At 34.8% G+C, this 19290-nt stretch overlaps 1 protein-coding gene across 2 annotated transcripts; it reads right to left on the reverse strand.

Moving 5' to 3' along the window:
* Window positions 1–31: 31 nt before the first annotated feature.
* Window positions 32–19057, reverse strand: LOC147389249 (RNA-binding KH domain-containing protein). Of its 2 annotated transcripts, XM_086417754.1 has the most exons (7): window positions 18238–19056; window positions 14902–15336; window positions 14340–14591; window positions 1276–1665; window positions 1109–1182; window positions 640–742; window positions 32–535 (listed from the first exon to the last, which is right to left on the reverse strand). In XM_086417754.1, the coding sequence occupies exons 1-7, from the start codon at window positions 18991–18993 to the stop codon at window positions 392–394; spliced, it is 2154 nt and encodes a 717-aa protein (XP_086273880.1). In that variant the 5' UTR covers window positions 18994–19056; the 3' UTR covers window positions 32–391. The 2 variants fall into 2 exon arrangements, with proteins under 2 accessions (XP_086273880.1, XP_086273881.1); XM_086417755.1 differs by lacking the exon at window positions 14902–15336 and having other exon boundaries at window positions 18238–19057.
* Between the last annotated feature and the right edge of the window lie 233 nt (window positions 19058–19290).

Genomic DNA, 19290 nt, shown 5'->3' on the forward strand with positions numbered 1-19290 from the left:
CAACATTATCATACCAGCACTATAAATAAAATGGAGATGATTAACACCAGATTACTAGATTCACCAAAGTATAAAAATAAATACATACAAACAAATTGTTACCACCTAATTCTACCAAACAAAATATTACAACTGAAATATGAACCGTAAAAACATTAAATTAAATACTTTACTAGATAAAATAAAACAAACACGACATTCTTAAATTAAATAAAATTCTACTTAATACTATCCCAAATTTAATTTTTTTTAAAAGGCTTTTTATGTACAGCTTGTCTCTGAAATTTTTCATTTATTTATTTTATGTTTTGTTCATTAAGAAAAATATTAATATCCAAAATTATTTTCCCATTTCCTCCATGTTACTTGGCTATTTACCTACAACAGATAATCAGGGTGAGGTCTGGCCAGAAAGGATGAAAGCATGGATAAGGCTCTGAGCTGCGCGGGTCTGATCTTGTGTTCCAGATACAATGACCAATCCCTCAGTGGTACCAGGCCTTGGTTCATGAATTACTACCTTAGCACCAGAGATCTAAATAACAAATACACCAAAGTTAAGAAGATATTTGAAAATACCGAATATAATAGCTTGGCCAACTTGGTTTAATTACTTAAAAGAATGAAGAGATCACCCACCTGCCTGATTTGATTCAGGTTACTATTGTTATCTCCATAAATGCTGCTCAAAAATGACTGTGGAACTACCACTTCAACAGTTGTAACTGTCCCCTGGCTTCCACTACAGTAACAGTATTTAAAGGTTGAATGTCAACTTCCTACATAAAATTGATCGTAAAAATAAAAATAAAAAATCCTCAAATTAAGCAAATTCGCATAGCAACAAATTTAGTGAAGTATTATTGTTTGTGATATGTTTTTTTTATAGATGTCACATGTTTTCTAATTATTTTATAAATCGTGTCCCAATAGAAAGGTGAAACAAATAGAATAAAACAAATTGCAATAAAGAGTTTAGTGTAATCTATCATTGAAGGTAAACCATGTGAGCCATCCTTACAAGGTAGTTTTGTCACTTTGGAAAGTGAGAAAAGAGAATAGATCTGAGGGCTATTAAAAACAATAAATAAACTTACAGACTATATACCTTCTGAAGCCATTTCTCAAAGCCAAGCCTGTCTCGACATCCGTGTTGTACCTAGAGTCCCCACTACTAACAGGCTGAAAAACATAATGATAATAGGTTTATCCCAATATTTCATTTCACTAATTAAAAGGTCACAATTCGCAATTTCATTAGTCCCACATACATACCTGAGGAATCCATGATCTCGGAGAGGAGGGACGATCGAAGGAGGGACCATGTCCTGATCTTTCACTACCGTAAGGATAAGGAACTCTATCCATATGAGTGATACCCATATGATCCATGCCATGTACAAGACCAGGCTGGCAATCCATTGTTTGGGAGGGACGAGCAGAACGATCAAAACTATGGGGGTATCCTATTGAAGGAGGGTAATTTCCAGGAGAAACGGGGTCGTGTCTTGGTCTAAACAGAGGGGTAGACACGTCCATAGCAGCAGACATATACGATGCAGCTCCAATTCCAGGAAAAGGTTGTTTCATTGGGAAAATGATCTCCCGAAGTCTGCTTGTAATGTGAAATAAAGCATCCTGAACAGATTGAAGGCTACCAATGACCTGCCAACATCATGAAGAAGCATTTATTTTCCTATAAAACTAGTTTAGAATAAGAATCTGAATGTCACGATCAAAATGCACAGTTGAGAATTTCACAAATACAAACTTAATATACCACAACCACGCTCAAGTTGGATCCAAAGTTTGGAAATTAGCTCAACAAGGTGATGAACAGTAGAGACATGATCCATTTGCAAACAAATTGATGGAAATTCTGTCCAATTTTAACATACCTGGTTCGGTAACTCATTCCAGTATAACTATTTACTCCAGTGGAACATAATTATTTTAGGAACAAAAAATATTAATACAATATTTTTGCTCTTTAACAATGAACGTAGAGTACCTATATAGATAAAAAATAAATAATATGTTATCAGTATAATGAATGGTAGCTAGAAGTTAGAACCAGTCCTTAAATCTCCATTGAAGTTGTCAAAAGGAAACCTCATTAGTATATATGGACGATGAATTAGACAATAATCAATTAGATCCAGTCCTTAGATCTCCATTGAAGTTGTCAAGAGGAAACCTTCATTAGTATCCATGGACGATGAATAAGACTATAATCATTTATTCATTATAACCTCATGCAAATATAAATATACCTAGGTTTATGGACACTGGTTCAGGAAATCAAAATTAAATGTATCACTATATATAAACACTCTACAATATTAAATGTATCAATACATTTAGCACGATATAAAAACAAGAGTGATACTTGGCTTAAAAAAACTCAAAATAAAGTATGGTATCAACTTGGTATACTCATTTCCATATGTGTCCACAAATTCAGAAAGTGAATAATTGTATCCCCGTTTTCCATGCCAGCATTCATATTGGTATCCAGGAATCTTAGCATGCATTCATGTAGGCATTAAAGATTGAGGATACCGTCTAGAAATAGTCAGCATGCATTCACACGACACAACACAACCCAACCCAACCCAACCTAACCTACCAGACCAATCGAGAGAAGCAACTACCGAATTAATGTGAGAAAGTGTTGAAGTCAGCTAATTTCATTAAGAGTCGTGATAAATGGGAGCGCTGAAACGTACACGGCAGACATGGCAAGGCACAGAGCCATAGATCTTTTTCTTCAGGATACACAAGGAAAAAGATCTATGGATCTGTGCACTTGCCACGTCAGCTGCGTATGCTTCAGCACACCTTTTTATCATTAGTATTTCATTAAATATGTATGTTTCAACGTTTCTAGCTCCATGAAAAGTGGATTACAAGTTGAAAAAATTAACCATCTATTTTGTGGTTAACTTCAAATCACAAATGATATAATTAGAACTTTCAGAATTTGCCTTTTTAGGATGATCACAAAAAATAGTCCTCGACTCATTTCCATGTGGTCCCACATAGCTATATCAAAATCTGTTTATATAAAGTAATGAAATTCCGTGATTTACTAAAAAAGGTCATTTAATCTTGACATTTTTCCTTTACCGAATAAATCGCAATCAAATTGAGACTTTTTATAAGTTCGCCACTTAAATTAAATTATTTAAAAGAAAAATATAAAAAACGAAAAAACTAAACACCAATCCATGTACTCCCGCACGTGGGGCCCATATAGATAAAATTTTAGACCATACAATGAGTCATTCTTAATATGAAGATCATCATCAACAAAAATCAGTATATTTCATCATTACCAACTATATTAAAAATGCCTTAGATTATTGGTTTAGATGAATAGTCCAAATTCTTCAAATTTAAGTCTAAAGCATGTCAAGATGGATTAATATTATGTGAGAATAGTCTTCAAGGCATGTAAAATCCATTGTACAACTCTCTCTCTCTCTCTCTCTCTTTGTGTGCAGATGCTAAGTCCAAGACTTCATGGGGACGTTAGCGCCCTCCAAAACTTTGCATTTTCGAAAACACCCTAATTCTTTTATCTTTTGATACAAAAAAGTAAGGGTATATCGACACTTGCAGAATGGTACTTTTGTAAATATACCACAAGGACCAATATACCGTTGAGCTTTTTTTACATTATACCATTCTAAAATACCAAAATGCCCTTAACTTTTTTTACTTAAAAATTAAAGAATAAGGACATTTCCAAAAATCCAAAGTTGTGGAAAATGCTAATAATTCATGATGTCTTGGACGTAAGCATTCTCTCTATATATAAGATTATATGGACTGGAGGATAACATAGAGGTTGGACCAAAGTCCTCATTTGGTCACATGGATTGCCATGTTGGCCAAGATGACATCTCAGCCCCTAGGGGGTTCAAGGTTCAAATTTGAAAAAAAAAAAAAAATGCTTAGTCAAGATAGATGGTCCTCCAATCCATGCAACCCAATCTCATATAGATATAGGCAAATGAGGTTATAGGTGAAGGTGAGTTTGAACCCAAACCATGGTATATCGTGTTATCAACACTCATAGACTTTAACCAACTTAGCAAGTTGGCACTGTGTGTGTAATGGTTAATGGCGAAGACTACCATCAAAAAGGGAAAAGGCATAATTAGCCGACCCACTTACAAATTGACTCCCATCTAAATTGCTCCTCAAACATCTTGCACCAACAGAATATAACACCTAGGATGTCAATGATGATCTCCTTAATCAAGTGCTTCTTCCCATCAAACATTTGATAGTCTCTTTCCGCAAGTCCCAACAAATAGCAAAGGGTAGTAAATGCCAAAGAATTCCAGCTCTTCCTTGAAAAGCCTAAGCTTACCAACTTCCAAATTTTTGGTAGAAGAAAACAATGGGACAAGTCAAATAGCAACATAAAATAGGAGCACACAAAATATGTAATGTTACAATGGATTAGGATGTGATTAACTAACTCCCCAGACAATTTGCACGCGACACAAAAGGTTGCCATGGTGAAACCGTGAGACATAAGATTATCAATCGTCAAAATTTTATTTGAAGTCGAAAGCCAAATTAAAAATGCAACCTTGGAAGGAATACTTTTTACTCCAAAAACAAGATGTTGAATATTTTAGTTGACCTAACAACTACATCAATAAGCTTGCAACCAAGGTATTAAATTTCGATTTCGATCAATATTTCGACAGCTCAGAAATGGAAATATTTCGAGCTATGTGGAAATAACTACAATTTCATGGAAATGATGGAAATATCACATAATATTGTGTTCTAGCTTCATAAAAGATAAATTATACATGAAAACACAATAATATTCATCAAACTACAATTAACAAATTTTATATAATGTGAAAATAAAGATCTGTATTGTTGCACTATATGTTGATGGATGTTGCAAAAAAGCCTAGCCAAAATAAATAAAAAAATTCTTTTAATTACAATTTGAGTATGAGAGCATTTATGTCATTTTATACTAGTATATTAGAAAAGACCAAGTTCAAGGCAAGCATGTCAACTGTTTAAAAACATTGGGGTTGTCTCAAATATTTACCAAAATGTGGAGTCCTTAATAATTTTAAAAAATTACTTTTTAAATTAAACTATGAGGTCAAAAAATGGCCACCTGGTTCTTAAGAGTTACTAAGAGGACACATGGCATCTTTTAAGAAATTATCAAACTTATTTTTTAATAGCAAATCCCTACTCATCGTAAAACAGTGTTGTTAACTTGTTCTCTTAGATAAACTAAAGTTGTCACGTTTTTAATAGCAAGTAAGGGTCTATTCTTTACAGAAGCCAGCTCCAACTCCAAAAGCTGGCAAAGCTGGCTTCCGGAAGAAGCAGAAACCCAGAGCCTGAAAAACCATATCTAACAGAAGCTTGTTCGTTATAAAAGCATAGAAGCCAGAAATTGATGTTCATTTGACAGTTTTTTATTGTTGGATTCTAGTAAAAAGACCAGAATACCCTTAATGTTGATAATACACCAAAAATGATCAGAATACCTTAATAAATATATAATTACAATAAATATATATATACATATTTATAATTTATATTAAAAAATTATAAAAATAATAACTTTCAATTTATATAAATTTATAAATTTTATAATTCTATCTAAAGAGGCTCCCTTAGACATTGATGGAGCTCACATATATGAAATCCATTCTCATGGGACAACTGCTACAGCACAAGTCGTCGCAAATCTAGTTGATGAACTTGAGTCTCATACAAAAAAACTGGAAACCTAGGATACCACCCATTACTCTGGTAAATGAATTTACATTAAACTATCATTTGCCATAAGCAACAGCTTTCCTCTTCAAACCACCAAAACCATTTCTCATTGCATGTAGTAACTGTATCCTTAAAGAGCTTCACTCCAAGCCCTTCTAATTTGGGGTCTCAAATATTATTCCGATATGGCAAGAAGAAATTTTTATTCTTCTCATCCTCCTACAAAAAAATCTCCAAACATCCTCCCCAACCTATTGGTCTTCTACCTCGAAATTGTGAGGAGAGAATGAAATTAATGGGAAGACTTGAGAGAATGTTTAATCAACAAATTCTATCCCATTTTAAATAAATTTATTTGCTTCCACAAGGAAAATATGCCACCATACGTTCAAGGACCAAGCCCCAGCTAACCTTCATCCTATAATTAGCCCCCAAAGGAAGCGCCATGTAAGGCACAGAAATTTGCCCAACTAACATTGCTCCACCTCCCCTACCTCAAGTACCCAATGTTCAACTTGAAAGTCATAACTTTGCTCTATCATTCCTTAAAATGCATCCAGCATTAGCTTCATCCAAATAAACTTGTCGATTAAATAATTCTTGTCCATACTATTTTCATCAAAGGTTTTAAAAGCTTTCAATCAAATTTACCAAAATAGTATCAAAAACTTATGTTCTAATTTTTCACACAAAATGATAGTGGTTCTCACACAACATGGCATCTCCTATACTAATTTCCAGTAATACATTAAAGAAATAAAAATTCAAAAAACAAGAACTAAAACATTCAAATACATAACTCCATACCTTCGGTCGCTTATCGATTGAACATGACAGAATCATCTCAAACGAAAATTTAATCACACTCTAATTCTCCAAATCACAGAACTTCAATAAATCTCCTAAAGATTTAATAACAAACCGCACAATTGTTGTTGATACCGCTTCTAGTGGTCTCTACAGCAACGCAATGAGAACCGAAACAACATCAATTGCCTTCGAAGGAGGAAGAGATTGAGAAAGAACGAGAGGAAGTAAGATTGAGAGGAACGAAGTAAGAGCGGCAGTGGCGCTTGAGTCTAGAGTATCTGCTGCATCGTTAATGGTGGAAATTGTAGCAGCAAAGTAGGCTGATGATATGAGAGGGAGACCTTCTTGAAGGATTGCTCTCATGGCAGCAGATGAAGCACAGAGATGGCGGTATTGAGGAGCAATGGATTTACCGTATCATTCCATTAATATATGGCAGAGATCTGACTTTTCTTCAAAGCGGTTCTCTACAACCTCTAGCTCTTCTTCTTTAACTACTTTGTCTTTAATGACGACCATGTATTGTACACTTCTCTTCATTGTTGCAAGTGAAGAGAGTTGGGGTTTTGTATCCACTTCCGAACCCTTCTCGATTGTCTCTTGCAACCGAGAGTGACGCCGTCTATGCTGAAAATCGATAAAACGAAAGTGCTTTTAGGTTTACATTTTCATTGGAAATTCGAAAAAAGCAGGAGGGTATTTCGGTATTTTTACCTAAGCTGTCTTTGGTAATTGGTTTTGCACAAAAGCCAAATAAAAAAGCCCCATTTAGACGACTTTAGTTAAGATTGCTTTTGGGCTTTTGTTGCTATTCGTGGGGGCCAAAAAAGCCTAAACGAACATCGTTCATCAGGCTTTTTTAGCTTAAAAGCTATAAAAGAGCTAGCTTCTGAAGCTCAAACGAACAGCCCCTAAAACTTTTCATGTGGCAAGTTTTAGTTTCTTTACACCATAACACCTTCATATTTCAGCACAACGAAAAACACCTCTTCTCTTGAATAAGAAACCCAATCTTCTCCACTATTTCTTGATTTCAATGAAACAATCCCAACCTTCAAGGCTGTAATGAAGATAATTGCTTTCTATTTCTATCTCTTTCATCTGTCGACAATGATAAAAGCTAGGCATGTACTTTTTATTTTATTTTACTTCAAATATTAAAATCTTTGCAATATAGAGAAAAAAAATATTCTTTTCAAAATAAAAAATCTATTTTTCAAGAATTCTTGTTTTTTTAAACTAGAATATAGATCTAAGATACTAGAAAGAATCTTTCCCCTTTCTTATTTTCTCAATTCCAACGAAATATTTCGATATTTTTGAAAGATTTCTACCGAAATATTCACATTTTTTATGCCTTTTTTTATTATTTATGTCGAAATCGACTGTTCATAAAAATTTCGAGCAAAATATTGACAAAAAGACATTGTTACACTAATTTCATGTCGATGGCCATCGAAACTGACAAATTTCAACCGAAATCTTCGAAATATGTCGATTTTTAATACCTTGCCTGCAACTAAAGATATTTCCCATTTATTAAAGATTCTTTTGAAACCAAGGTCCAAAGGTTAAATCGTTCCTATTATGCCTCATGAACCTCTCAATCTAAAGTTGTTTTCTAATCTGGAGAAAAGCTCCTGCAAGCATAGTCACCAAAGTCGTTGATTTTTTCAAAAAATTGTGTTTAAAAAGATTGGCGATTAAGGGCCTGTTCGTTTGAGCTTCTGGAGCTGGCTCTTTTTTTTTTTGCTTTTATGCCTAAAAATCCAAATGAATGATGTTCGTTTGGGCTTTTTTGGCTCTCACGGATTTGAACTGAAGCCTAAAAATAGCTCCTAATGGAAATCATCCAAGAGAGGTTTCTCTATTTGGCTTTTGCACAAAGCTAAACAACACAAAATGACTTACGTGTAATTACTGAAATACCCCTCCATCTTTATTCTAATTTCCAACAAAAATTTTAACCTAAAACCCTTTTTCATTTTTCGATTTTCAGCATAGAAACTTGAAGCCGATCAATCGACCTTGCCGCCACCTCACCTCTCTGATCCTCCTCGCAACGACCTCGCCTCTCTAATCCTCTAAAATCAATTGAACAATCTCCATTGAAGCAAAAGCTTAATTTGTTGTAATTTTTCCATTGAATACTCCATCAACGCAATCAAGGTAAATCCGATCAAGCAAAAGATCGATTACAGTCTCCATATAAGCAAAATCGATCGATTACAATCTTCGTTGAATACGTCATCAACACGATCAAGGTGAATTCCCATTTCTTCTAATTTTTCTCTTATTTTTCTTTTTTTACTAAATAAAATATTTTTTGTATTTACTAATTTTATTTTATTGGGGTTGAATGTGTGATTATCTTTTTAGGTGCATAAATCATGGAATCGTGTATTTTGTTGCGAACCGGATGACTAGTTTGCGTATGTTGATATCTGACCATCTGATCTGGCTTGACTATCAAATCTTATGGCTGATGCAAATTTTATACATGACATTGCAACACTTTTTATTTGATAAAATGCAGTGTTTGTAATATTTATGACACAATATTTTCCTCCCCGTTATTCTTGTGGCCTAACGATGCAACAATTTACTGCTCATACGAAGGAAAACAATGGGAGAGTGTTTTTAGATGTCCATCATGGCAGGTAAATTAGTTGCATCTAGTTTAATACAATTTAAGTTTACTTATAAAAAAAATTCATTAATAGATCAACTATTTGTTTTCAGAAACACAATGGTGCATTTTTATGGGCAAATGAAGTAGATGAGCGTGTCTTGGATAATACAGTGGTTAAAAAACTTATGCACGACCTGAAGAAGAAGAATATTAGATATGCATTGATAGAATGCAATAACTTACTTATAGTATTTATTTTAATTTTGATTACAATATTAGTAGTAGCATTTCTCCTTCAACGATGATAAAGTATAATGGTTTAAAACATGTTGATGTACGTATTATGTGTGTGTTTGAATGTTAATGTGTATGAGATGTAGATGTTATGCAAATTATGGATTGTGTATTATGCAGGTATTTTCTTTATCAGGAAAATTTCGTATGTCCATTTTTAAGAGGAGATGCTGCCGAAATTTCACTAGAATTATAAAATTTATAAATTTATTTAAATTGAAAATAATTATTTTTATAATTTTTTAATACAAATTTATTATATATATATATATATATATATAGTGTAATTATATATTTATTAAGGTATCTGATCAATTTTTGTGCATTTTGAGTGCATTATCAACATTAAGGGTATTCTGGTCATTTTACCAGAATCCAGCAATAAAAAACTGTCAAACGAACATCAATTTCTGGCTTATGTGCTTCTATAACAAACAAGCTTTTGCTAGATGTAGTTTTTCAGGTCTTGGGCTTCTGCTTATTCTAGAATACAACTTTTGGAGCTGGAACAAACTTCTATAAAAAATAGACCCTAAATCACGACTTTTTGAAAAAGATACGATTTAAACAAAAAAAAAATGTGATTTTTTTCCTTTTTTTCTTTTTGCAAAGCAAGCTATTTTAAAAGGTTTTTTTCAAAGACCATTTATTCTTAAGTTTAAAATAGGATTTGATGATATAAATGATAACATCACTTAGTAGAAAAAAATATGTTGTCTTAACACTATTTCGATTTTTTTCCGATTTTTTTGTTTTTTATCGACTTTTTCCCTTGCCGACTAATCCCCAAACCCCGACTTGGTGACTATGCCTGCAAGGGTGATAGGCCACACCAACCATCATCCCAATATGGAACTTTATTATCTTTACCAATCCTAAATGATATCATTCTACTAAACTTTGGAAGAATCTTGCATATCCCTTTCCACATCCCATACCCAAACGGCTTAGGACCATCACTTTCCAACTCAAGAATCATCATCCCAAATTCAACATTGGCAACTCTACAAGCAATGATGCTCCATTCTAAACCTCCATAACCATTGACCCAATAATGTCACATTCATCTCTGAGTCTTCTAAACCCCAAGCTCCCTTTACCCAGGCTAGACCGACAACGGAAGCCTAGCACTAATTGCAATATCCAACGACAACGGTCCCTAATGCATGAACGACGAATTGCCCACCAACTATGGATGGTATAGAAGATTCACTTCACAAATTTGGGGCTTACAGATAGCTTTCTGTTTTTTTTTATAAATATAAATTTATTAAGAAGAAAGGAAAAAAAAAACAAATACAACCGACGGTCAAGATGATCAACCGAAAGAAGGCTAAAAGCTAACTATTACAAAGAGACTCCCATCTAAAAACGAAGTCCTCAAAAAATACACTATTAAACTCCGGACAAAACTTGCACCAAAGATAAAGCATCCCCAAAACATTTAAGACTATATCATGAAAAGAAGTGGCCACCCCTTTAAAGATTCTCTTTTTCCATTCTATTTGATCAAATGGATTTTGTGCTTACTTGATTTTTTGCACCAAAGGATATCAAAAATCAATTTATCCATCCTCATCTCCACACTTATAAGAATTGTGAAAAATAGATAGGAAGTACACCAGGATACTACAAAGGAACTTTTTATCAAGGGGTTAATTTTCCCCCTTTAGAAAGATACTTTTTCCATGCGTTAAATGGACGACCCATCCTACCAAGGACAAGATCCCATATAATTTTACTTCTACATGGCACCCTCAAGGGGAGGCCCATATATGTGAAGGTGGGGACTACTACTTGCATCCCAAAATGACTAAATAAAGAATTGATCCTGCACCTAGTAACTTGGTCTTTTTTATGTTAATGGGAAGCCCAATCTCAAGCAACTCAAAAGGCCTTTAAAGAAATTAGTATGCTCAATGGTAGCATCAAGGAACACAAGAGTTTTATTGATGAATTGAGTGTGAGTAATCCTTGAACCATCTGACCCAACTTCAAACCCTGCTAACTCTCCAATCGCCATTGCCCTTCTCAACATATGACCCAATGTTTAAGCCACAATACTAAAATAAATATGAGATAGTAGATCCCCTTTCCTTAGGCCTTTCAAAGCTTCTGATGACATATATCTATAATCTGGATAGAGATACTTCATGTTCTTACTCCTTGTTTGTACTCCCACCTATAGAGCCCATATGGATAATATTTTAAACCATCTAAACGTACGATGAATAGTCCATGCCTTGAAAAACACCCTCACAAAATTTCAATCCATTCTAACATACTTTACTTCAATAAAACTAGATTTAAATTTGAAGAATCTGGACTACTCATTTCAACTATTAATTTGAGGTGACTTTTTAATATAGTTCGTAATATTTATTTATTTTTTATAGCAAAAGTTTGTAATATTAGAATGTATTGATTCTTGGTGAATGGTGACAATGATCTTCATGATGTAAATGACACCAATGATGGTTAGATTGTCCAAAATGTTATCCATATGGACCACACAAGTGGGAGTACACACAACGAGTAAGAATAGAGAGTAAATATGGCCTAACTCATATATAATTTAATGTTATAAGAGGGACAACTTTATAATCCTAACAATTATCAAGTGCCCTAGCCAAGAGGTGTCAAAAAGGTATGTCTCAATGCCACCCGTTCGGAGTAAGCATTTTCAACCTCTTTGAATAAGAAGTAAGCCTCTGAGGGAAAGGGATCTTTCTTTTAAACCACAAGGCTTATGTTGAGTGTCTCACCCTCATTCGAGCCTCAAGGCATCGGCCTATAACACCTTTGAATATTGAATGACAGTACGGTTCGAGCACATTTCCCTTCTCACAATCAAAATCCCAACCTTCTATATCACCTATAATCATGAAGTATTTAATAGACTAAATCCAAGACAAGTGCTAATTCTTTCTAGTTTAATTGGGAATCATACTATAGAAGAAGCTAATTTTCTGAATTTTATTGAACAAATCCAATTTCTAGTGCTTTAGTCTATTCTCCATCAATCTTGAAGTACAAGTAAATCTGTAACATGTAACATCCACACTCTTCTCTTACCGCCCTTCTTAGAAAGGCAAAATAACTTAAACAGCAAATGTGAATTTACCATCCACATCAGATGAATTTACAAACGAACTCGTGTTACTTGATCAAATCTGAAGTGCCTCAGATACATATTAGGCTAGTAGCTATTGCATTAGAATTTAGAACCACCATATGTACAACTACCACCAATGGAATTAAAGGCATTGTTAATCTCGTCAATAAAAAAGACCAACCTTCCGATTTCTCAAATGACCAAGAGTTTGGTTACTATTAGACAAATATAGGGTTGGCCACATCTTGAATCTCTACAATAGTTATAGGACATGAAGCGATGCTGTACGACTTAAGGACCTGTAAGGATTATGTTTATATATAGTTATAATGGCTTGAATGTGCATATTCTACTCTTTTTGTGGTCTGATTTTGATTTCTTAGAACATCTTGAGATGTGTTTGCGTGTTCTGCATTGGCACGCCTATTTTTTAACAATTGCCATCCCAGTCATTCATACTCCTTTATCTCCTCTTAAGATCACGAACTTTTCCAACCATCAATCGGCAATTATTCCTACCATTATTTCCACCTTTGAAATTAAGATCGATGCCTCTCATACCTGTACAAATCATTTTTTTCTCCACGTCTCATATCCCAATATGTTTTTCTTGTGAATTATTAGCACACCCCCCCCCCCCCCCTTATGTGCTTTGAGGCATATCCCACTCAAACTTCCAATTGACATTTATAGAACTACTATAGAAGGAATCATATATCATAACTCATTTCGTCTAGAAAGCTCGACGCATCTAAATTTTCTGGAGGCCTCGTTCCCTCACTAACTTGGACTTTTGATACATGGCCACCCAATAGCCACATCCATGTCCTCAATCAAATGCCATACCCTTTTCTACTTTTAGAATCAACTCCCACCTCATTGTTATGCTCTTCTATGGCCTAAAGCATGGAAAATTTCTCCCCAATCAGCAATAGTTAGCACCATTCAAATCTTCACCAGGTCAATACTTCTATCTTCAATGTGGCAACATCTAATCCTTCAAATCACTGTAATTGTCATTTGATGTCCATTGTCCCCCGCACAAGTCACCCCAACTTTTCAAGACTACCGGAGTCCACAGGTGAAACAGTCCCTTGCGTTTATTGAATGACCTTTTATCAATCAATTTTATCAAGCAGTTCATACCATCTGAGTTAACAGACGACCACCAGCCGTGTATAGATGTAATATATTCCCCAACATGTAATATCCCAGGCTGCAATAGTACCTGAGGAATAAGGGGGGCTGAAAAGTCTTCAATTCAGAATCTAATATTCTCTCCTTATGGGTTATTGCATGACGAATCGCACACTAAAACCACCATCCACACCCAAATCAGTGCTTTCTGATTTGTAGTGAAGTACCATTAATTCCCCTCCTACTGCAGCAACTGAAAAAACAACAAAGCAAAAGCTTCGTCCTTTTGCTCTGGTTGTGTTGTGGAAAGCTAACACTGTCATGATCCCCTGAATAATAAAGCTGACTTACAAGAAAATTTTAAAAAAATCTAGATGAATCTATTCTCAGGAACCAGTTTTCCAACCTTGTATAATGAAGAACATTCAAAGTCTACATATCTTGAATGATTGATAACACCCAATAACACAAAACACTTTTATGTAATAGGGAATAGTATGAGCAATTCATTCATCTATAGAAATTGTAAAAGATACTTTTTATCCAAAAAAAATATATATATATTGTAAATACCTGCACAACTTCATCCTTTTCGGAACTACATCTTGGAACTTGCTCCTTTGCAAAAATACGTATACTAGCACCAGTTGCTCTTCTCATTTCTGCTATAATAGTGCCTCCCTTACCCAATAAACATCCAACCTGCTGTGAAGGTACAAGAAGCCTAGCAACAACTGCTGCACCTGGTTCAGAACCTATCTCCGCAATTCTAGATTGGACTCGAATGACAGCATCCTGTGCAGGAGAATGATTTTGCTCCAAATTCTGCAACAGTTTAAAAATAAAACATAGAAATGTCAAAAACTATTAGCAATAGATCCATTTCTAAGAAATTCAACTGATGAAATTATAACTACAAAAAATAAATAAATCATCAAATCAAATGCATACAGGCAGCGGGGGGGGGGGGGGGGGGGGGGGGGGGGGGGGGGGCGCAGTATCGACAGGGTACTTTATATTTCATCAATTTGTTTTATTACCCAGACTATGACTATAGCAATCTAAAACAGAACTTTAAAGTTTTTTTAATAAAAGAAACAGAACTGGAACTCAAGTATACAGTTAGTGCCCATGCCTCTTTTGCAGATATCAGGACAACTCGCTCATCCGAGTCGGGTGCTGCATCAGCAATCTTAATAGAAGCACCGGTATCACTTTGCAAAGCTCGTACAATAGCACCACCCTTCCCTATCAAACTACCAACTTTGTCAACATGACATAACAACCTAAACACAACCTCCTCTTCTGGACCCTTTCTATGACCGGCTCCAATACTTTCTGGTCCTGAAATAGAAGAATAAGCCCTAGGATGATAATCCGAGGCATGGGTATTGGATGTATAACCCCTAGGAGGAAATTGATCTATTTGTGGCATGCCAGTTCCCCGGAGCACTGCCCCTAACTGTTTAGTAGCAGAAGCAGAATTAGCAGAATCTATTCTAGGATTATCCTGGAGACAACTCGAAACAGATAAGAGAGCCTTCCTTACAGCTGATAAATTCCCGGATACCTGTTGAGTGGAAATCCGTTAATTAGTAAATTGTAGAACCATAGGAAAAGAAGGAAAGAGGTAGAATAGAAACAAAATATTAACTCCAAGTAAATGAAATCAAGATTTAAAATCTCATATAGTTACATTGCTAGGGTAACAAAACGGAATTGAAACATTCAAAATGTTCCAAGACATTAAGATTCACTTTAAAACATTAAATTTAAGTTTTTATTGATAAATTTATACATAAAACACAACGGTGGACCCCACTCTCTTTATTTCCTACATAAAGAGTGGTTGGGATTTAATCAAACTACAATTCTCGATGACAACTTTTAACTTAATGTCTTTCCACTTCTGTCTTTTCAAAGAATGCCCTTCCAGCTTTATGGAGATAAAGAGGGGTTGGGATTTAATCACGCTACAAATCTCAAAGACAACTTTTAACCTTTTTGTCTTTCCACTTCTCTCTTTTCCAAGAATGCTCTTCTAACTTCATTGCCTTTCCTCCTCTACCTCCCTTTCCAAGAATACCCCTCTAACCTTATTATCTTTCCTCTATTACCCTTCCAGTAATACCCACCAATTTTATTGCCTTTCCTCTTCTGCCACCTTAACCTCAAAGAGGATGCCCGTGCCAAGCATAGTCACCAAGTCGAGGTTTAGGAATAAGTTGGCAAGGGAAAAATTCGAAAAGTACAGTAAAATCGGGAAACAATCGAAAAAAAATCGTGATAAATTAGTGTTAGGAACATGTAATTGTTTGTTCTTACTAGGTGTTGTTCTCATATTATAAAATCAAATACCATATTAAATTACAATAAAACCAATATTACAATAATAACAAATCCCTAAACCCCATATTAAATTACAACAAGTAACCACAGGTCTACGATACAATCAAGGTTTGTATTATTCAAAATATAAAAAGATACAACCATGAGTGTAAGTTTAGATTCATCAATTGATCAAAATCAATGTCATCTTCATTTGCATCCTTATTATCTAACACTTAATCAGTGATCATCTCCTCTTACTAGTGCATCAAGGACATCTTTTTATATTTTTGTATTTAATCATAACGTTCGTGATTTAATCATGATGTTTGTGAAGTTCGTAGAGGTCGAGACTTAATGAAAAGGTCATGATTAAATCGGTGAAGAAAAATGTCCTGATTTTAATCATTACTTTTCAATAAAATCGCAGATTTTGGTGACTATGGTGCCAAGAGGCACGGGTAAACTCTAGTATGTTATATTTCAAGTAATATTTTTTTCAAAAAGTGTCACATTTTTTACATCGATAGGCATTAGAAATGCTTCAAAACATTTAGAAACAAATATAGGAACCTCAAAACATTGCATGATGCATAGATAATATTATATTAGTCAATTTTATTTTGTTAAATGTATCTTAGAAATTACAAAATCTGTATAATAAAACACAATGGTTGTTTTCCCCCAATGTTGTCAATTCCGCCCCATCTCAATAAACAATTTCGACTTTATTCTATTTTCTTTCCTCCCTTTTCCAAGAAAACCCCTTCAACTTTATTCCCTTTTCTCCTCTACCCCTTTCCAATAATACCCTTTCAACTTTATTTCTGTTCCTCCTCCCCTTTTTCCAATAATACCCCTACAACTTTATTATATTTCCTCTTTTATTACCTTAACCCCAAGGAGGAGGACCGTGTTGTAAGCACAGGCAAAATCTAATATGTTATATTTCAAGTCACATTTTTTACATCGATGCACATTAGAAATGCTTCAAAGCATTCAAAAACAAATATAGAAACCTCAAATCATTGCATGATGCATAGATAATGTTATATTAGTCTTTCTTATTTGGTTAAATGTATCTTAGAAATTATGAAATTTGTTTAATGGTTGATTTAGTAGCGAAACATTCCATTTGATATACTTTATTATATTTTAGGAAACATTATGAAACGGCCCATAACATTACAAAAATTCAAATTTGAGTAATTATTTTTTTTAAGTACTGATATGTTTTGGAATGTTTCGTGAAACATTCCGATACATGCAATGTCACAATGTTTCGTTCCGGTATGTCAAAAAAGAGGAATAATCTGCCCAAATATTTTGAAATGGAATGAAACTTTGAACCATGAATGAAATTATGAAAATAAGAACATTTTTATAGTAAGACCATTGGAGAGAGATTTTGATAAGATTGCATACATTCAAATAAGGAACGCTTGATAAATTCTAGAGGTAGGTCCCCTTGAACCTCAAATGCTTTATCTTTTATATTCTCTAATAAAATCCGCTACTTAATAAAGCCTAATCGGACTGAAAACGAAGTTTTGCATAACAAAGACAGCATTTTCTTCAACTAAAGCAAAAGTTAAAGAAACATGCCAAGCCAACATTTGTAGTGTTCTCTTCAAATTTCCAATTTCCAAGTTTTTCTTGTGCCAGTATGCCGACACGACAAGATACTTCCAGGCATTTTCCATACGTATGGTAGAACTAATTTTCCCGAAAAAAAAATTTCCTAAAATGAATTAACATTACAAGTGTGGATCCCATATTCCAGTAACCACCTCACTATCAACTCATAGCTTCCTACTTTCCTTCATGAGCCACAAATTACCAGATTACCACCTAAAAGATCTGTGATGTATCTCAAATTAATATTTGTACGATCATGCCGTCGTACTGGAATTTTCGGTGGTCGACACGTCAGATAACTTAGCACTTAACAACCATGCCACATGTCAAAAGTATCCTTACAACTACAACTTAATAACAATCAACAAATCTTCCATTTCTATTTCCATCAACACAAGAATTCAAATAGCTTGATCTAACCTAATAAATGTCAGTAACCATAAATCAGACATAATTCCTTTAACTCAAATCTTAAAACAAAAAATTTAAATCTATGAACACTTGCCTGAATCAACTCATCCCCAGGAGACGCGCAAACAGGGATTTGATCCTTTGGAAGAACCCTGACTTGAGCTCCACTTTCCTGCCTTATCTTTTCAACAATCTTTCCTCCTCTTCCAAGCACACACCCCACTTGATTACTCGGCGCCAATAACCTACACACTACTGAACTCTGATTCATCGCCCCAACTACAGCCGAAGACGTCGTTTTCTCCTCTTCTCCGTCTTCGCTCTCCCCTGAAAACCCTAATCTCTCCCCATCGACCTTCAAAATCCTCTCAAAAACCCTAACCAATGCTTTTTGTGCAGGCGACGCTTCCTCCTCACTCGAATTCAAATTCTCCAAATCTCCATCTTCGTTGTCACCACCATTGTTGTTACTTCCATCGCCATTTCTGGTCTCTTTTCTTCTTTTTAGGGTTTCTGCGATTATGAGAATCACGCGTTCGTCACAACCAGGGACACATTCGTCAATTCGGATCTTAGCACCTGTTTCTTCACGAAATTGACGAATGATTGCGCCTCCTTTTCCGATTACTCCTCCAGTTTTGAATGCTGGGCAGAGGATTCGAAATAGGGTTTCACCTGATGAGAGCTTGAGTGGAGGATGAGGTGCCTTGAAAATGGTGGACGAGACTCCTGAAGTCGACAAGTGGTGGCGGCGCTTGGTGGAAGATGGGGTGCCATTGTTGCTGGACTCGAAACGATCAACCATGGTAGAGGGATCGAAGGATCGTTTAGGGATGAACGAACCCTCCATTGTTGAGCAGGAAACCCCTAATTCAGAGAGAGAGAGAGTTTCTATATGTTTGTCTCGCTAGCTTGTCACAAACTGTCAAGAGGTCTCGTAAACTTCTAATGCTCTGTTTGGAAAAGCAGTATGTAAAGTTACTGATGTTGAATTAAGTTATTGATGCTGAGAAAAAGTTGTCGTTGCTGTTGCTAAAGTAACTTATTGAATTAAGTATATTATTTGATAACATACTGTCTAATTATACTATTAAGATGTTGAACTATTTGATAATCTACTGCCTAAAAATTGCTAGATGAAATTAAA

Source organism: Akebia trifoliata, chromosome 12, assembly GCF_017979445.1.
Source record: "Akebia trifoliata isolate Shusen 1 chromosome 12, ASM1797944v1, whole genome shotgun sequence".
Taxonomy (NCBI): Eukaryota; Viridiplantae; Streptophyta; class Magnoliopsida; order Ranunculales; family Lardizabalaceae; genus Akebia; species Akebia trifoliata.